This window comes from Girardinichthys multiradiatus, chromosome 5, assembly GCF_021462225.1.
Source record: "Girardinichthys multiradiatus isolate DD_20200921_A chromosome 5, DD_fGirMul_XY1, whole genome shotgun sequence".
Lineage (NCBI taxonomy): Eukaryota > Metazoa > Chordata > Actinopteri > Cyprinodontiformes > Goodeidae > Girardinichthys > Girardinichthys multiradiatus.
The window spans coordinates 13,160,696-13,182,406 of NC_061798.1; the positions used below are offsets into that span (position 1 = coordinate 13,160,696).

At 40.3% G+C, this 21,711-nt stretch overlaps 1 protein-coding gene across 9 annotated transcripts in view; it reads left to right on the plus strand.

Annotated features, from left to right (window-relative positions):
- Window positions 1-21,711, plus strand: part of adgrl3.1 (adhesion G protein-coupled receptor L3.1) — a 247,436-nt gene that overhangs the window by 80,738 nt on the left and 144,987 nt on the right. For all 9 annotated transcript variants that reach the window (XM_047364449.1, XM_047364448.1, XM_047364452.1 and 6 more), the window contains exon 4: window positions 3,741-3,954. In XM_047364449.1, coding sequence (XP_047220405.1) covers window positions 3,741-3,954 — 214 coding nt within the window. The remainder of the gene's footprint in view (window positions 1-3,740; window positions 3,955-21,711) is intronic.

Genomic DNA, 21,711 nt, shown 5'->3' on the forward strand with positions numbered 1-21,711 from the left:
TAAGCTGCACCATAACAATCCCAAATCCCTGGGAACATTCAGACCAACGACAGCACTTTTATCTCTTTATGTACTTTAGGTAACATGCTTTTTTCACAGTTACAGTACAGTGCCTTCCAAAAGTAGTGTTCACATTTCATCATACTACAACCACAAACTTCAATGTATTTTTTGGGATGTTAAGTGTTACCCCAAGACATTGTAGTGCACGATTGTGAGGTAAAAAAAGATACATGGTTTTCAATTTTCTTTAAATATATAAGTCCAAAAGCACCCTGATACCTGAAATTAATTCCAGTAAAATTGACTGCATAATAAACCTAATTAGTAAACAGAGTCCCACTTTCTGTAATTTAATATGGTATAAATTCAGCGGTTCTGTAAGGAATTCAGAGGTTCATTAAAGAACATTAGTCAAAAAACAAGGTCATAAGAACCAAGGAACATAGCAGAGAGGTCAGGGAGAAAGTTGTGGAGAAGCTTGGTTAGGTTATAAAATATATATAAGTTTTAAACATCTCAAAGTGCACTGGTAATTACTAGAAAATTAAATGCAAACCTATCAAGATACACCTGTCCACCGAAAATGACTGGCTGGACAGGGAGACCATTCATTCAATTCAATTCAATTCAGTTTTATTTATATAGCACCAATTCACAACACATGTCTTCTCAAGGCGGTTTACAATGTCAATTCAATTGAGTCATACAGATTTCAAGTCGGGTACATACATTGCAATTAATTCTAACTATTCAGTCGGATTCAGATTATTATTCAAATTGGTTAAGTTTCTTTATCTAATTGTTAGGGTCATCCATTTTGGTCACACTTTTTGACATGCGCACCTCAACAGACGTCGCAGCTCTGACGTCACCAAGAGTATAAACCGGTCGAGGGGGAAAGTGTCGTTGCCATTTCCAGCGTGTCTCACAGGACAACGCAATGGAACCACATATCTGGAGAGACAAAAGCTCGCAGGCAAACTTTTGCTCCACAAAGCCATTCCCGGAAGACCTTGAAAGCTGGAAATCTGTCTGATACAAGAAGATCAGCAGATTTATTTGCTGATCGAAGACCGCGCCGACACCCGGCGCAGGTGAAAACCCACAGAGGTTCTATGTCCAAGGAGATGAGTTCTCTCCTTGTTGATTCAGTCGACTAACAGTTCTTCATAATTTTCCCCTCCTGGACGGATGAGAAGTTACCGTTTTTTTTTCTTGATTTGATCATGGACGCTTGCCCCCCCCCCTCATTTTTCTTCAGACCTGACCCCTCCTCAACCGGTGGAGAGAAGAAATCAACGTCAAAGTAATTTCATTCTTTTTTTATATTAAACCGGATAGGTGCATTAAGAGGTCTGGGCAGAATGAGGCATAGTGAAGGTGATTTAGAATCACCTGTAGTTAATCTAAGGTATCAACTTGTTGCATGCAATACTGATTGAAGTGTTTTATACTGGGCTGTGTTTTGATTTGGTGCGCAAGCGCTGCTGAATCGTGCGTAGTTAATGTTTTATCCGGCTGATCCCAAATCAGCCAGGAGTTAGAGGTTGGACTTTAAAAGTTTTTAATTCAAAGCAACTGCAGTCTGGGCCTCGCCCGACCACTCTTTTGTTCCAGTTTTATTACTGGAGTTTTTCCACTGAGTTCCCGCCTCAGAGTTTTATGACTCTTTGTTCAAGATTTAGGGCGTTCAGCTGGTAGTGGCTAAAGAGGCGTGGCTCCGCCGTTTTATCAGCTGATCGCTGCAATCGAGACATCAACACCCCAGGAGGATCTCTTTCCATTTACTCCCCAAATTACACATTTTGTCCATAAAACTGCTGGTTTGATCTACATAGACACTAAATGCGCCTATATTTGTCTTTTATTATTATTGTTAGGTAGTCATTTGTATTCCCTTTGTGTAGAATAGTGCTTGTTAGTTAGGTGAAGGTTTTTGGACCAGAATAATGGTATATCCGGATTATTTGGCTTCAATAAATCTTCATATATATAATTAGGAGAAGCGTTTGTGTTTATTTCGTGCAAGAGTGATTTATCTGTCAAAACATGGTCGAAGATCCTCCACCTTTGGTGAAGTGGTTGAATAAACAGTGACAGTTTGTGGTTTTGGTTAATAATTTGTAATTATTAAAGAGCTTTGAGCCCATAATCACAACACCAGAAGACATCTCTGATTTATATTCGTAAGTAATGATTTGTGGTTAAGAAATTAATTTTTTTCAAATTATGATTTTAAATTATAATTCTTGATAAATATTAATTAATCAATAATCATAATCCTTACATAATAAAACCCAGCATATTTTCTATCGAGTCAGTGACTTGTAGCATTCACACCTCCTGGATGAGCATGTAGCAACAGTGGACAGTCGCTTGAATTGATTGGCAGCAATGCCTCATACTGAGCATGCACGTAGCGACAGTGGAAAGGAAAACTCAATTTTAACAGGAAGAAACCTCCAGGCTCAGTGTGAATGGCCATCTGCCACGACCGACTGGGGGTTTGAGAGAACAGAACATAAACACAAAAAGAAAACAGAAGCACTGATCCAGGAGTACTTTCTATAAGAAAGAAAAGTGAAACAATAATAGTTATAGCTCCTTTAGAGGCTTCATCTATGAGAGAAAGACAGCTAAGCAGATGAACTCACAGCCAGTTTTCAAGTCTAGAGTATGAAAGAGAGCACATAGAGTTAGTCACAGAAGAAGCTCAGCCAATAGCAATGTCTTGGAGAAAGGGTTAAACACTGAAAGACAGGGCCAAGTGTGTCATCTGTAGAAGGTGAGCATGAAGTTGCTGGTAGCAACAGCTTAGCCGATGCCCCCGCCATGAAGGTGCCACAGCTAAACACAGAACCAGGCCAGATGAGAGAGAACATAGAGTTAAAAGCTGAAATAACAGCAAATAACGCAAAATTGGAGAGTAGTATGAGAATGTAGGATGGAAGATGGATGAAGTTAAATACAGTGTAATCCTGGAAGAAAAAACTGTTAGAAGCTGCAAAAGACTTGAGACCAGGGCAGAGTTTTTTTTTCATTTAAGAAAGTGAATTTCTTTCTGTTTTATTTTATCCTAGCACTATTATTCCTTTTATATTTATTACCACCCAAATATATTTAAAACATTTTTCCCCTCAAAAATAAATGCATTTTTTAATTGTTTTACTGTCCTTTTAATTCTTAAACACTGATATATTTTTTCCTCTAATATGTCACTGTTGTATTTTTTTACCCAATGGATTTACATCTTTCTTTTTTACATTCCTTGTTCACTGTTTTGTCTTTTCCATCTCAACATGCATTTGATAATGTTAAAACAAAGGGGGTGGGACAAAGACAGTCTTTGGAACAACGCCACCGCCTCAGCTCCTTGCCTATTGGCTGAGGTCAAGCCTCAAGGAGGTAGAGGTATTCCTTGAACTCAAGCCTCTACTTCCTTGCAATCTGAACTACAAATATCCAGCTAGCAAATACATTCCACAGGAGACCTGCTGTGACAGAAAATTTTAGTGAATCTCTTGTTTTATTTTTTTGTGTGGATTTTCAACTCTATTTGACAGGGGAACGAATAAAGTTTAAGATGATCGAGGTTTCTGCCTGTACAGTTTAAGCTTTGCTGCTCAGAACTGAAGAGCAGCTATACTGACATATCTTGTTCTGCAGTGGTTCTCAACAACAAATATCCAGAAACCCGAATAACATCTTTTTGCCACTGTCTGTGTGTTTGTGTCCAGTGTATGGCCGTGCTCCCATTCCCATGGCGGTGGTTCGCAGGGAACTGTCTTGCGAGTCGTACCCCATCGAACTACGCTGCCCCGGGACGGATGTCATCATGATCGAAAGTGCCAACTACGGCCGCACTGACGACAAGATCTGTGATTCGGACCCGGCCCAAATGGAGAACACACGGTGCTACCTTCCTGATGCTTACAAGATCATGTCGCTCAGGTCAGTATTTATTGGGTGTGGATCTTCTTGCATTGTAGTGCATAGCTAGAAAAGCTCAGTTATTATTTATTATGTGTTGCTTAGTTAATCACAAGTGTATGGTATGGTATACTTGAGTGCAATGTGCAATCCTGAGTCGTGCAACTGGGACAGAACTGAGCAGCAATATTGTCAGCTCCTTTATGTGAGGCAAAGAGATCTGAGCAACAGTATATGTGTGCTGTCAACTCTGCTAGTTTATAAGTCACCTCTCTACCTACATGTAAATCGGCTTTCAAGAAGATCACAGCAAACAACAGCTGAGCAACACCCACAACTGAAAGTAGTGGCAAGAAAAAAAAGCCAGAGGTGAAGAAAAATACACTTAAAGCAGTGTAACTCATGAGCTTTGCGTCTTGCAGATTTGCTATTAGCAGTTCCTGGCAACGCATAGCAACACAAAGCCATACAGAAGCAGGATCGAAATGTGTCATCGTCCCCTCCCCCCACTCACTTCATCAGTGTGAATACCTCCTCTCCCGACTGGGCTGCACAATGATTGAAGGTCATAAAGTGCTTCACAGAGTATTATCAGTTTATTATTGAACAAATGATCTGTGTTTCCCAAGTGCTGTTATAGCCAGTTACAAAGAGTTATTTTCTTTTTTCACTGTTCTGAGTAGTCAGTATCTCACCTGCAGTAGACATCAACCAGAGCAATTTCAGTTTGGAGAATCTGGGAGAGGTTCTCAAGGGGGATTCAAGCCAAATGCCTCTCAGTACACCCCTCTTAAGAACAAACTTCAACCTTGTAAAACAAGCCATAGAATATATTTTCAGTTTTTTACACCTTGTCACTTTTGCTTGAGACAGATATTTGGTACTATAAAAACATTAGTATGAAACAATAAGATGTAAAATTTAGGAAAACAGTTTAAAAGTTGAGATCAGGGATTTGGATTTAATTTAGTCAGTCAGTCAGTCATTTTCTACCGCTTATTCCATAGTGGGTCACGGGGGAGCTGGTGCCTATCTCCAGCAGTCTATGGGTGAGAGGCAGGGTACACCCTGGACAGGTTGCCAGTCCATCGCAGGGCAACACACAAACAACCACACACACACTCATTCATACACCTAAGGGCAATTTAGAGTTACCAATTAACCTAACAGGCATGTCTTTGGACTGTGGGAGGAAGCCGGAGTACCTGGTGAGAACCCACGCATGCACGGGGAGAACATTAAACCATTAAAAGTCAACTTTCACTCAGCTAAATGAGTTAACATCACCAACGAACCTCCCTGAATGAAGGTTTTAGTTTCACACGAATTCTGCAAAAATAAAATGCCTGATTCAGTGCCTTCTGAACATTCAGGGGTTGGACAATGAAACTGAAACACCTGTCATTTTAGTGTGGGAGGTTTCATGGCTAAATTGGACCAGCCTGGTAGCCAGTCTTCATTGATTGCACATTGCACCAGTAAGAGCAGAGTGTGAAGGTTCAATTAGCAGGGTAAGAGCACAGTTTTGCTCAGAATATTGAAATGCATACAACATTATGGGTGACATACCAGAGTTCAAAAGAGGACAAATTGTTGGTGCACGTCTTGCTGGCGCATCTGTGACCAAGACAGCAAGTTTTTGTGATGTATCAAGAGCCACGGTATCCAGGGTAATGTCAGCATACCACCAAGAAGGACGAACCACATCCAACAGGATTAACTGTGGACGCAAGAGGAAGCTGTCTGAAAGGGATGTTCGGGTGATAACCCGGATTGTATCCAAAAACATAAAACCACGGCTGCCCAGATCACGGCAGAATTAAATGTGCACCTCAACTCTCCTGTTTCCACCACAACTGTCCGTCAGGAGCTCCACAGGGTCAATATACACGGCGGGGCTGCTATAGCCATACCTTTGGTCCCTCATGCCAATGCCAAACGTCGGTTTCAATGGTGCAAGGAGCGCAAATCTTGGGCTGTGGACAATGTGAAACATGTATTGTTCTCTGATGAGTCCACCTTTACTATTTTCCCCACATCTGAGAGAGTTACGGTGTGGAGAAGCCCTAAAGAAGCGTACCAACCAGACTGTTGCATGCCCAGAGTGAAGCATGGGGGTGTATCAGTGATGGTTTGGGCTGCCATATCATGGCATTCCCTTGGCCCGATACTTGTGCTAGATGGGCGCGTCACTGCCAAGGACTACCGGACCATTCTTGAGGACCATGTGCATCCAATGGTTCAAACATTGTATCCTGAAGGCGGTGCCGTGTATCAGGATGACAATGCACCAATACACACAGCAAGACTGGTGAAAGATTGGTTTGATGAACATGAAAGTGAAGTTGAACATCTCCCATGGCCTGCACAGTCACCACATCTAAATATTATTGAGCCACTTTGGGGTGTTTTGGAGGAGCGAGTCAGGAAACGTTTTCCTCCACCAGTATCACGTAGTGACCTGGCCACTATCCTGCAAGAAGAATGGCTTAAAATCCCTCTGAACACTGTGCAGGACTTGTATATGTCATTCCCAAGACGAATTGACGCTGTATTGGCCACAAAAGGAGGCCCTACACCATACTAATAAATTATTGTGGTCTAAAACCAGGTGTTTCAGTTTCATTGTCCAACCCCTGTATCAGCACACTTCGTAAAAATGAGTACAAAAATAATTTGGTTTAGAACGGTGGTGACACAGTGATCTCTGGTTTCCAGCTGAGACCGGGACTCTGTGAATTGTGGTTTAAAATTTTAACATGACATTTTTTTTAATCTTGAATACATTTCCTGAAATTAAATATTGAATTCTTAGAAAAATTTAATTCAGAAAGTGTGCAAAAAAATGCATTATTTTTATGGCTTATTGTACAACAATGTGAACCATTAAATATGGAGGGTGGTGTAAGATTGCAAGACGACATACTAGGCAAAGCAAAATAGCCAACATGTAAAAAAGGCAGGAAAATATGCATGCCTTTTTCACTCTAGAAAAAAATGTGTATTTGAAAAATACACACCAATTCTTTTGTCAGTACTTGAGGTTTTACTTGTGTTAAAATGGGTGACACTGTAAACATTCCTCAAACTACTAGCTTTAAGCATGGAGTGTTTGGTTAGTTTGTTGCTATTTAAACTTCTGTGGTCTCTAGTGTCTGAATACCAACTTCTTCTATTAGAAGCAGGTATGTTGGTCAGAACTAAATGGAAATACTACCAGGCCCAAGATAGCTATGATAAACCAGGGCTCTCTGTAATGAGAATGTCTGGATATAAATAATTCAATTATGTCGCCATTAGTATCTGGATTTTTCAGATCATGGGTTACTCTGACTTTGAGTGCCCCCCTCTTGATGTCCCATTATTTCCTACCCTCGTCTATCTTCTGCTTTAGTACTGCTGTCGTTGCTGTGCTGTCTCCTCCCTCCTCCGTGTCTCTGCCCAACCACTTGTCTCTGACATGTGCTGGTGTTGTGATGGCCATTACTTTGGCCTGGCTTGGTCTGTCTAAACACTCTGACTGCTGCAGCCTGTGTGGCCACTCTCCTGCAGCCAACCCCTTTTCCATCTATAATTTATATTCAGGCATACACACACACACACACACACACACACACACACACACACACACACACACACACACACACACACATACACACACAGCATGTTCCACACAGAGCATACGCTGCCCAGGGGCTACACCAGACTTTAAGCTCCAATTAGCAGAGCCAGAGGCCAAACTTAATCTTGAGGGATCCTCTGTGGAGGTGACTTAGACCGGAAACAACTGTTTATCGCCTATGTTTGAGGTGAGAATGTGTGAGTGTGTGTCACTGTTGGCAAGTTTTTATTTAATGCACACAGTACTGTATGTGCACAGGAATAAAAAGAGCTCTGTTTTGCAGAAATGCACACAGTGAGTCACACATTGTATGCACATGCACATATCCCACTTACGCGTTGGCAAACTTGTTAATGTGCATTAAAGGCTTTATTGCAGCTTTTGCTCACATGGCAGTGGAGATTTGTTTTTTGCGAATTTTGGTCTTGCACCACTCTCACATCCCTCCTTACTCAGTCTGTTTCAACCTGTCTGGTTCCCACTCTATCATTCCCTCTGTGTCTGTATCATCTCTGGCTTTCAAGCTCAGCTCAACCTGCTGATAAAATCAGAGCATGTTCCGCCTGCCCAGTGTTTCCAAAGTATCATATTCCCTCTTTGTTTTCTCCTCCACCACACTCCAAGGCCAGGGAGAAGCGTGCACACAAATGCCGTGTGATGATGAATGTGTGCATATGTGCACACGTGTGTGCATATGTGTGTGCCCGCACCGAATAATTGGTCCTGATATCAAAGCCTCATATCTCTAGAGAGTCTCACAAGACTTCTCAGGCAACATAGAAAGGACCTGATACTGCTGCATTTACCAGATTATCTCCCAACTGGGATTTACTGGGTTGAAGGGGAAATGATGGCTTGGTCATAAAAGTTATGGTTAATGTGTTTTACTTGTACACTAGCTTTAGTTCAATGGCTCGCTCTGTTTTATCTGATTTTGAACTGAAGCTCCAAATATTTTTTTTTTAAATGGCTGCTGACAATGTGTTTTGTAAATGCCTTTTTCCGCTTGCTTGAATTTGCTTTTAAGAACTGAAGATGCATTGATGAGAAATTTGTGGCTGAATTTTTTGTAAAGCTTTCACCTGCAAATACTGACTTTAGCCAGCTTCAATTTCTGTTAAGGCAGTAAAAATACTTCTTACCTTAAGCCATTAATTAGTCATATCAAGAGCAGAGGTGACGTCACACTTTGTGAGGGAATCATTTTAAATGTTCTATATTAAGCATCACAATCAGTGATAGTGCTCTCATATTAAAACATCATTTCCTACACCGCTGTTGTAACTGGTCATTCTAAACACTGTGGTAATTTTTCATTTTTTTACACACAGCTAGGAGTTATCATTCCTAAAGTAGTTTTGCATGTCTATATCTGCAGACATCTAAGATTAAACCACCACTATTATGTGATGACACTTGTTTTGGATTTATTGGAGCAATTCCAGTTTGAATCCTACTATCCCTATAAGGAGCAAGATAATTCTTCAAGATCTGGACATCAAACATTTATCATTTGGTAATGGTAAATGGCCTGCACTTGTATAGTGCTTTATCTAGTCCAAGGACCCCAAAGATGCAGTCTGTTTGCCTAGGTGGGGTATATATTTAATTATACACTTGTTGCCATGGAAATAATTGGAACACCTGAATGAAATGATTTGGAGGGAGGACCCAATACTTTAGGCAATATAGTGTATGAATACCGCAAATAACTTGGATATCAATGTGACTAATTTGATGTTGTTTGTTCCCTTCTAATTTGGGTTAAAACATTGCTTTTCTGGCTTAAATGAATGCATCATATTTTTTATGTTTTTTATTTATACGGACCCCAGTCTCACCTAAGGCTCCACTAAAAACCCTTTGCAACTCGGCCTTTTTGTAAAGAAAAAAGTTGGTCGTGAAACGAGCAACTCTGAAAAAGTTAAAATGACGAAAGAGCTATTTGGTAAATGGCCTGTACTTGTATAGTGCCTTGATGATGGGGCGATGGTGGTGACCATCAGTGACCAGCTGCAACTCTAGCTGCAAGTCTAGCTCTATGTTGTGACAGCCCGAAAAAACAGCAGTGAAGCCTCCATAAAAAGTTTTTTCTTATAAAGCCTCTTTCATGCAGTGCTTTCTGGAGTTTATTTTCAAAGCAGCTCACTTATACTGTAGCTAATTTATGATAATTTTCACTTAGTAAGAACTTAATTGTTGTTAGCACAGCCTAGTAGCATTTGTGGTATGGTATGGTGCATTCACAGTTAAAAAAAATTTGATTTTTAAGTCTGCTAGCAACCTGACAGCAGTTGAGCTAAAAATCGTCCAGGCCCCAGGCACTTCTTGGTGCATCTCTATTAAGAGCATGAACATGTGATTCCACTTTGAAGTGTTTTTTAGACTTACACTACTTGAACAAGACTCCTCCACTGAGCTCCTTGTGTGTTTTCAGAAAAAGAAAACGTTCCCTGTTTCATAAAATTTCTCAAAGTTGTCACATTTGGATGCAGTCAGGGTGTGGTTAGACTGACCATATATTAGAGCAATGTTTCGTATCAGGGAGTACTGCAAGCCAAATTGTTGGAAACTGTTAGAATTATGATTATTGGTTGATTAATCTTTATCAATAATTATAATTAAAAATCATAATTTGACCAAATTAATTTCTTAACCAAAATCCTCATTTATGAATCGAGACCAGAGATGTCTTCTGGTGTTGTAATTGTGGCTCAACGCCTTTGATAATTACAACCGTTAAATACTCAGTGATAATTAATAACTATTACCAGAGATGTCACTGTTTAATCGACCGTTTCTGCCAAAAACGTGTGGAACTTTTAACCCTATTTTGACTGACGAATCACTCTTACACAAAATAAACACAGAACGCCTTCTCTTTATCTATATGAACTTTTATTAAATCACAGCCCTGATACACTTGCTCTTCCGATTGCAAAGTTCTACACAAAAGGGGTAAAATATCTAACTAAACAAATAAAGCAAAACAGCAGTATGGGATCAAACCAGCAGTTATGGCAAAAATGATAATATGACAAAGGGATGTGGTGGTGAGTGGAGGGTGTGGCGCAGCTCCAACTGTAACTCAGTTATACTCAGTCATAAAACCTCCCCCAACTCTGCGAGGCGAGCAGACAAAGGGTTATAAAACTTTTGGCGGCAAGCTAGCAAGCAGTAAGGTTGAAGACAAAGAGAATGGGGAATTTCACCATGAGGTTATTTTAACAGTCCAGTCTCACAGCGCACCTGCGCTTGCTCTCAGGTGTTCAACAACCCCGCAAAACACAGACAAAGCTGGGGAGCGCAGCGGCTTCCAGACGTCCAACACGGCACATCAAAGTTTCAATAAAAAGGTTACCTGCACATATCATTCAGAACACATTAGATTAAATAGCGAATCTCATCACACTAAAACCTCCTGTACCCTGCCCAGACTATCTAAGAAAGAAAGAAAAATAAAGGATGGGTTTTACTTGTCGTTGTCTCCCTTCTGAGCGGGGTTGAGAGAGAATGGGGTGGAAGTTGGAAGTTACTGTGTGTCCACAGTTAACTTCAGGAAAAGCGGTCAATCTTCGTCCTCTAGACTCCTTGGAGAAAGGGAAAATATGATCTGACCATCAAAGTCGACTAGAACAAAACAAGGTGGCTCCTTGAAACTCCGTGTTTTTTAGTTACGTGTTAAACTCACGTCTTTGATCGGCAAAGTGAAATTTCTGGCCTTCTTATTCCAGAAACCTCAGTTATGAATTCTTCGTTGGCCAACGAGAGAGAATAAATGAAATCCACTCGGGACTCTTCTCCAGGTAATGCTTCAGATGTTGGTAACCGTGCCACGGTCTCCAGCTGAAGGCGAGTGTTCAAAATGGGCGCCTTCATATATAGCGTCCTGTGACGTCAGACTTGGGATGCCCCGTCATATCAGTCGCAATGTTCGACGGGATCTGTAGGAACGGACCGTCCTGGATACAAAATGGCCGATGCCATTGGAAAGGCATAGTGACGTCCAACAATGTGCAAATGGTCCAATATTCAGCAACAAGTGGTCCAACAGAAACCCTACATTACAGTGATCTATTTAGATCAAAATTACTTTAAAGCATCTTTAGAGGTGCTTCACGGTCCACTCCCTGCCCCTCACTGATACTTAAGTGCTACATGAACCAAACACTTTTTGGCTGGCTGTCCTTTAACATTCTTCTTCTTTCCTCATTCTTCTTATTAATCTCATGAACATGCACAGCAGAGGCCTGAAAAAGTGTGGACAGCCTAAAGGACATGTAGATGGAGCACAGGCACGCAAACTCTTCTCTGCTTCCTCTGCCACAGCTATCATGTTAGAAAATTACTTTTAGACTTCAAACAGACACCCCCCTCTAAGCCACCCCGTCACCGTGTTTGCCCTCCTCAACCTTCTTTCCCATCCTCCTCCAGCTCCCTCCATTCCTCCTGAAGAAGTCCCTCAGCACAAACAGCTCCAGCAGGAAAAACATGGGTGGGGACTTGTTCTCTGTGCTCCTTTGGCCCTTTTCCCCACCTTTGGAAGTGTTAAATAGCTACATGCTTCATTTAATATTCTCCTATCTGTCACCCTGTCGATATTTCAGTTTTTTTGTTACTCAATCTCTAGCTTTTTTTTCTCTTTTCTTTCCTTCCTTCCTTCCTTCCTTCCCACTCCTCATTCCTCAAATCAGTTTACACTCCCCCATTTCTCACCCTTACTGTCACTTTCCCTTCCTCCATCGCCATCTGTTTTAGCTTTCACTTCCATTTCTGTTTTTACATTCACTTTTTTTCTTTCACATGCAATGAACAAAGGTGGGCTACAGGCTGGGGGACCAAAGGTTGCAATATGTTTCCTGGATTTTATATGCTGTTTCTCTGGCTTTGGGCTTATATGGAGCTAATTCATCCTGGTCATCACCCTGAGAGACATTCAAAATCTCTAGATGAAGGCCTCAGTGGCTTAAAGTAAAATATATATGCACCACCCTGTGAGCCCACACATGTATGTTGTCCAAAAACATACAGTTTAAAAGAAACCAAAATAGTTTCTCATCTGTCCCTGCCTTGATGAACTGAGCCTCAGCCTTCAAAGCTTTGGGTTGATTGTGAAACCTTTCTGAGTGTATGCATGGAAAACATGCAAATATTTCCAAGGTATACATCCAAGGTATACATCCACAGTCGTGTGCTCTTTGAGCGCATATGAGTTTACAGCAGCAGTGTTTGAAGCATTCACACAGGACACAGTAAAGAAACCTCTGAAGTTCTCTCACTCTGACTCTCTGAATTATAGAAAACCACTTGAATTGCTGACTGCAATCTGGTGTTAGCCAGGCGCTGCAGTCTAAGACTGTTACTGGCGAGGCACACCATGAGGTTTGCCGCTTCTTTTCCGGTTTGTTTTCCCAGGCTTATCTGCACCTCATCTGTCCTCTCCATTTGAGTCTAATCCATCTCCGGTAAAGGCAGAAGAAGGAGGAGGAGGCAAGAGAAGCTGAGCAGATAATGATGCATAAATAGATGTTACCAAACCCTACATAAATCTTAAACCTTTGATCATTATTCCACCCCTGTGACTCAAACCATGAAAACAATATTGTCGACTAAATTAATGTTTTAAACTGAGGCTGTGACTGCTGTGTGAATGGGTGTTGTTTTGCAGAGGCAGACTCAGTAGGTCCCTGGACCCAGAGGGTTAATATTTTTTTTTCAATTTTAGTGTGCATAACTTTGGATTCATGATGCATACTGCATAAATATTGCATATTTGGCCAGTTTTCTTTTTTTTTTTTTTTTTCAATCTTTAAGTGTTTTCTATGCGTTATAAACTAGATAGAGCAATATGTGACCTGTCTACATGTTTTGGCATTTTTGAAAACACCACCACTGCAAGTTCATCTCTAAACATTTTTTTTTATTCTCCGGTGCCTTTAAATTGTCATGTTGTGTTGTTTTCCAAATAAAAGAAACAGAAGGTAGAGAGCTTTTAATTAGTAAAAGTATCTTTTAAGTAAAAAATTTTCAATATGAATATTCATTATATTTGCTGAGGACTAAAGTTAATAATGCCACCCATTAATATTTCTATGACAATCTTTTTGAGGGCAATTTATGTGTCCAAGGTTAAGCACAAAATTAAGGAACTTAAGAAGGTTAGGAAATAAGAAATCTTTTTACATTTTCTATTTTGAATGGTTCGCTTCGCCCAGGTCCTCCCTCTCCTATCTATCCTGCTTCCCACTGAATGAGGTCATATCTTGAAATGTCCTACTTAATATGTGTGTGATGTGTGTGTGTATGTGTATAATGGTGTATGCCATTGTATGTGCATGTGCTGCCACCCTCATAAAGTCACCACGGCTACACGAGATGCCCTGCAGCACCCTGGGGGCCCAACTGTCACCCCTGCTCAGTGCAGTAATTAGGGCCCACACACTTACGCACACTTATGAACAAACACACATATAGGTAGATGCAAAGACGTTAGAATATACTTAAATAAGACTCTGCCATTCTAAAATGTGCAGTACCTTTCCAAAATGTTCACATATTTTTTTAATTACAACTACAAATTTCCAAGAATTTTCTTGGGATTTAATACAAGAGGCCAACACAAACATATGCATTTATGAAATAAATAAATTCATGGCAATTAAAACCTGAAACTGAAAATTTGAAATCAGCCCCCTTTATTTGGATATCTTTAAATACATAATATTCCAACCAAATGCTTTTAGAGGTGACCTCTTAGCAAATCAGTAACCTAATTGGTAAATACAGTTCCCCTGTGTGTAATTAAATCTCAGTAACATGGTGACAGCAGCATTATGCTGTGGGGATGAATGTGCTTTGATCTGATGAGAATAAAATCTAGCTGTTTGGCCTATATATGTGGCAGAAAGCTACCACTGCATCCCCGCAGAGCTCCGTTACCACAGTGAAACATAGTGGTGGCAACATCATGGTAAGGGCGTTTTTCTCTTTCATCACAGTTAACATGGTCAGAGTTAATGGGGAAATGCTGTTTTGCTAAGATTGGATAAACATTTAATTCTATTTGTGCCAGGCTGGTAGATATACTCCTAAAAGGCTTGCAACAGTAATTGCAGTGAAAGATGTTTCTATTAATTATTGACTCAGTGGTGCTGAATAAAAATACACACCATAGTTTCCAGACTTTTATTTGTAAAAATATCTTAAGTAAATCATTTTCCTTCTACTTCATAAGTGGGCAATACTTTGTTTTACTATATCATATAAAATCCCAATAAAATACAGTAAGATTTGCGGTTGTAAGTGTGACAAAACGTGAAAAAGTTCAAATGCTTTGGAAACTTTCTAATGGCAATTTATATACAAAAAACATCCTTCACATGTAAACAAAATTGTTTTGTAATCATATCAGACATATCAGTGCCCCAAACCATTTCTTCTCCACTCACAAGTGAATATACCTTCACACACAGACTGACAACTGGGCCCTTTTCCCCCTAGACCTCTGTAACTTCACATACCAGAGTCTCCGCTGTCTGACCCTGTTCCTTTGTCACTGCAGCTCTGCTAACCTTAGTTATCATGCTTCACTGAGCAGCAAAGCTACATGGCTGCCTGAGAAAGGCTTGTGAGTGGCACAGGCAGTGCTCGCTTTCGCTGGCTCTCAAACGCAAACGTGTACATGGTGTGACACGTTTGGAGACGACGAGCGTGAATCAGTGGCCCGGACGGTGCCGGTGTGTAGACTGTGACTGACTACCTGACTGACTTGATACTTTGACACTGTCACCGAAGCGCAAATCTAAACCAGGACACGAGGCAGCAGTATCCCCACCCTGCCCTACCTTGCCGCCTGCTCGGCTGCAAATGTACAGCATCTTGAACCCTCTGTGCTTTCATCAAGTGAGACTGACTGAATTCTACAGGTCTTTCTCAATCTACATGCTCCTCTTCTGCTTTTAAGGAAATATGGAGGATAACCTGGCTGCATGAAAGTCTCTGCATCTTTATTTTTTTAATACAGTCTCTCTAGGCAGGTGGTTAGATCTAAACTGGGGCATCATATCTATTTACTGTTCAAAGTGAAAAGAATTCACAGGCAGACATAATAGAGAGGAGAGAAAGACAAGGATCTAAGCAAAGGAATGTGTCTAGGTAGAATAAAGAGAAAGACTCCCCAAGTGTGTCCTGGAATTGGACGATGTGGTTGCTATGGTTACCACTGAAAGAAGAGAGGGGAGGAAGGGAGAGATGGCGGAGCTCAAAAAACTGTACTTCTCTGTCAGTCTAACCACAAGGATGGAACGAAGAGGTGTTTGTGTTTGGTGCCTTTCTGCATGATAGACCATACCATAATATTATAAAGCAGCTGGGCATTTCTCTTGTGAAATGTGTAGAAGGGCCTAACATAATCTATGTTTTTATTGCAGAAGCATTATCATCCACTGAACATTTAGAAAAATCCCACCTTTAATTTGAGTACATTTATTCAGTGGGGGAAAAATCTCTCCTATGAAATAAATATTTTTTCAAAAAATATTGGTGGCACAAATAAAGATATTTTGCTTTTTAAATTATTGTATGTTTTTAAAAGTTCATTAGAGTTTCTAGGATTGTCAGATTAGTAATTAATTACTCTCTTTATTCCTGGGGTATACAGAGGATGTGTCAGAGGCCTACTTCTTTTATCTAGGGCCACTACAGGATGAGGATCAATATGGATGTTGTCACCACACACTGTGAGCAGGATGTTCAGAAAAGGTAAAAAAAAAAATCTTCAAAGGTCAGTGTCAGAGAACTACAGCAAAGACTGGCATCTTGGGGGTCACCAAGTCTCCATGACAACCATTAGAATCTTTTTACATTTCAAATGATTGTTTGGGAGTCATACCTGTAAAAAACATTTTAGTTTGCTTAATGCTACTGGGACTTTAACTGGAACTATTGGCGTTGTTCAGATGAGACTAAGATTGAGTTATCCGGAATCAACACTGTTAAGTTGGGTCTATGATGCTGTGGACCTGTTTCTCATCAAACGCCCTAGGAACCTTGTTAGAATGTATGACATCATGATTGTTTTGAAAAATCGGGACATTTTAAAAAGAAATCTAGTGGAGTTTTCCAGTGGATTGTCAGGGGGTGTTTTAGTGAGATAATGATCCAAACCCAAATTAGCACAGAAGTGGTGCAGCCTACACAAACACAGGCTTCTTTCCTGGGTATCTCTGTTTGCAGACTTAAATCCAAAAAACATGTGCGGTAAGCTGAAGAAAAGAGAACATAAGATGATCTAGATAGATTGTGTAAAGAACAGTGGCCAAAGAGCCCTCTCTCTGTATTCTCTCACCCTGTAAAATGTGATGGATCAATATTAAGGATACAAATCTTTGACAGCAGGGGCAGACATAACTGTTCCAGCAGTGATTTTGTTAAAAACAATTATTTCATACAATGCCTCCAAACACTGAATAAATCTATTCATATTAAGGCTTGGACTATTCATTGAAATCTTTCTGTGGTTAAGATACTGCATTTATCATTTGATATGTAAAAAAAAAAAAAAAAAAAACTATCTACAACAGCCATAATAAAATCAAATAATGTGTCACATGTTATTACATCTTATGTGTATGTGGTGTGTATATAAATAGCCCTTTTGTGTCTTCAGTTGTACACTATAAATAAGGAATTGTGGTGGGTGTTGAATAATACAATTATTTATTTATTTAAATATTTAAAATTTAATTAAGGATGGACGCTGGTGGCTCGGCTCGGTGGATCGCGCACACCATGTGTCCCGGGGCGTTTTCTGCATGTCTTCCCTTCTCTCTCCGCCCTCTGTCTTGTCTGATTGTTGTACGAGAAAGGCCACTAATGCCAAAAAAAAATTTAAATTAAATAAAAATAATTAAGGAAATGAGTGTGTAAATAAAATATTTAATTTTAATTTAATGGTAAGAATATTAGCCACTTTAGTTGGTAACTACACCTACACTTGAATAGAATTTAATTTAGTCCTTTCAACTGTCCTGTCCAGGGTGTACCCCGCCTCTCGCCCATAGACTGCTGGAGAAAGGCACCAGCTTCCCCGTGACCCACTATGGAATAAGCGGTAGAAAATGACTGACTGACTGACTTTCAACTTTAATTAACTTTAATGTGTGTCCAGGAGATAATATTGAATCTGATATGTTTATTTGGGTTGTATTGTGAATTAATATATTATATTACCTCAGCAAAAATTGTTAACTGTCATGAGACTTGAGGTTGAGAAGGTTACTGTGTTGGAGCAAGAATTTAAGTTTGTATGTAGCTATAGCAAGTTAATAGCGCTAATGCTAAAGTCAAACCTGCTAGCAAGCTGAGCTGCCCTGGAGCAGTTTTTCCCAATATACTGAACATCTAAGCTGTGCAGTTCTTTTTTTTTTTCTTTTTAACATGGGAGGACAAACATGTTGAGCAAAATAATTTTGATTGTTAGAATTGAACTAATTTAGCTTTGTAAGCACATTTTAAAAATGTGTTCCAATTTTACTAATTAGTTGAAGTGTCTTAGAAGAATTTCTACTCAGCAATGTTCATTAAAATGTATTAAAATCTTTACACTGGTTTTACTTGTTGAGTGAGTAAATTAGTGTATTGCCATAGATATTTTTTTAACTCCTCAGTACAAAGAAATGAGGCTGACTTCACTAAGCTGACCACAGCTTAATGGATTAGACAAAAAAATCAAAGTTTAACTTGCGATTCTTGTTCGCTTGACTTGAGTGATCGCTGATCATTGCTCCAGGAGCCCTTTTTAATCACTGACATCTTCTAAATGGCAGTTCCATTGGATCCTGTCATGCAAGAGGTTTGACAGGGAAGTGAGGTGATTCTGGTCATTTTTAGACAGCCTACATACCAGGCATGCAGCAAGCAGTACTTGTGATATTATTCATTCTATGTATACATGCGCTGCAGGGCATGAAAAGCTCTTGTTTAAAAAAAGAAATAAACATGTGAAAAATGTGAGAAGGTGGCATCCTCCAGCCAAATATTAATAATGTAACACATTTCAAACGTTTTCCCAGTTGGGAAAACAACATTATTTTACCTGTGGCTTGTCTGACAGGCTGACAGAGACACATTCAGGGAGCTCCATAGGGTGTGTGGTTGTTGTTGTTGTTGTTGTTGTGTGTGTGTGTGTGTGTGTGTGTGTGTGTTGGGTGGGGGGCGTGAAGACAAAGAGTGAGACAGATCTGTCATTTCTTCATTAGCAGAGTGTGGTGGTTCTATTACAGGTGTGATGTGTCTGCTTCCATACATCCCCCAAGGTAGACATATACACAGAGTTGTACAAACACACAGACCCCTTGGTTTTGCTCCCTGTCTCTCACTTCTGTCAATCACAAACCCTGCATCAATCTTCAGTTACTTACTACATTCCATCTCCATCGATCTACAACCACCCCTCCTCTTCCCCCACTTCCTGTTCTCTGTGCACTTCCATCACTTCAACTGACCATCTCCATTCTGAATATGTGTGTATAACCACATCAGGGGTCCAATAAGGCAGAAATGAGGTCAGTAGTGGGGGAATCTCATGTGTGTTGTGTGTGGAGGGGGCAAGAGAGAGAAAGTGGCTTTTTATCCTGTAGCAAGATTCTGTAACTATACTCTGTCTGCTGTCAAATGGCTTTACTGAGCTCCCGCTGGACATAAAGAGCCCTGAGACATCATCTCTTCCCCATTTGTTCTCCTTTTCGGTTCAATTTATTTGATAAATTTGTCTCGAGATAGGGGATTTTTTTTTCTTAAGAAGTAGTTTGGCATCCTTAGAATAATGTACAAATTGTAATGTTAGGGATATTCTTTGGAAATGAATGCAATGTTTTTATTAGCTGTTTAATTTAATTGTTTTTTGAAACAATGTATTTCACAGTAATTTGCATCCAAACACATTATTCTGGATGAAACAAACAAATTATTTGGGATATATGCTGTTCATAGTCAGCATCGTCTCTAATGCATTCTTAATTAAAGAAAAGGCACACTTGGTTGCAAGGCAAACACAATATGCTTTCCCATCATGCACTGACAGAATCTCCTTTAAACTCCTTTTTGAATCTTTTCACATCATTTCCTCTTATGTTGAGACATCTAAAATGTACTCTTGCATAACACCACAGACACAGTGTGTTGTAAAAAGTATGCATACCCCTTCCATTTTCTTATATTTGGTCATATTATAACCTAAACCACTGATATATTTAATTGGGTTTTTATGTTGATACACTAAAACAGAGTAGTAGGTTATTTTGAAAAGTATTGTCAAAAGCATTTTTATGAGAGCATGAAAGCAGTCAGTTTTCTGGATGTTGCTACACACCCAATTCATATTCCGAATATCACACAACTCTCCGAGGGAGGCCCACCAAGAGATTTCTCAATATTATTCACCGTCTGTGTTCCTGCTGGTGTGAAAAGAGAAGCCAAAAGATCGCTCAGTATTGCTGTGATGGAACATATTACAAAATCAAATATAATTGTGAATATTTTTTAAATTTCCAGTCTCCCAATGTGCTTACTGCAGATTTAGATGGGACACAGATAAAGTTGTCACAAAGTTCTTTCAGGCTTAAACTGAATGGAAGGTACTGATGCTTTGCAGCATGACTTCCTGTGTTCAATTCTCAGCCATAGCCAATCTGTGAGTTGTTCACATACAGGTCCTTCTCAAAATATTAGCATATTGTGATAAAGTTCATTATTTTCCATAATGTCATGATGAAAATTTAACATTCATATATTTTAGATTCATTGCACACTAACTGAAATATTTCAGGTCTTTTATTGTCTTAATACAGATGATTTTGGCATACAGCTCATGAAAACCCAAAATTTCTATCTCACAAAATTAGCATATCATTAAAAGGGTCTCTAAACGAGCTATGAACCTAATCATCTGAATCAACGAGTTAACTCTAAACACCTGCAAAAGATTCCTGAGGCCTTTAAAACTCCCAGCCTGGTTCTTCACTCAAAACCCCAATCATGGGTAAGACTGCCGACCTGACTGCTGTCCAGAGGGCCACTATTGACACCCTCAAGCAAGAGGGTAAGACACAGAAAGAAATTTCTGAATGAATAGGCTGTTCCCAGAGTGCTGTATCAAGGCACCTCAGTGGGAAGTCTGTGGGAAGGAAAAAGTGTGGCAGAAAACGCTGCACAACAACAAGAGGTGACCGGACCCTGAGGAAGTTTGTGGAGAAGGGCCGATTCCAGACCTTGGGGGACCTGCGGAAGCAGTGGACTGAGTCTGGAGTAGAAACATCCAGAGCCACCGTGCACAGGCGTGTGCAGGAAATGGGCTACAGGTGCCGCATTCCCCAGGTCAAGCCACTTTTGAACCAGAAACAGCAGCAGAAGCGCCTGACCTGGGCTACAGAGAAGCAGCACTGGACTGTTGCTCAGTCGTCCAAAGTACTTTTTTCGGATGAAAGCAAATTCTGCATGTCATTCGGAAATCAAGGTGCCAGAGTCTGGAGGAAGACTGGGGAGAAGGAAATGCCAAAATGCCAGAAGTCCAGTGTCAAGTACCCACAGTCAGTGATGGTCTGGGGTGCCGTGTCAGCTGCTGGTGTTGGTCCACTGTGTTTTATCAAGGGCAGGGTCTATGCAGCTAGCTATCAGGAGATTTTGGAGCACTTCATGCTTCCATCTGCTGAAAAGCTTTATGGAGATGAAGATTTCATTTTTCAGCACGACCTGGCACCTGCTCACAGTGCCAAAACCACTAGTAAATGGTTTACTGACCATGGTATCACTGTGCTCAATTGGCCTGCCAACTCTCCTGACCTGAACCCCATAGAGAATCTGTGGGATATTGTGAAGAGAACGTTGAGAGACTCAAGACCCAACACTCTGGATGAGCTAAAGGCCGCTATCGAAGCACCTGGGCCTCCATAAGACCTCAGCAGTGCCACAGGCTGATTGCCTCCATGCCACGCCGCATTGAAGCAGTCATTTCTGCCAAAGGATTCTTGACCAAGTATTGAGTGCATAACTGTACATGATTATTTGAAGGTTGACATTTTTTGTATTAAAAACACTTTTCTTTTATTGGTCAGATGAAATATGTTAATTTTGTGAGATAGGAATTTTGGGTTTTCATG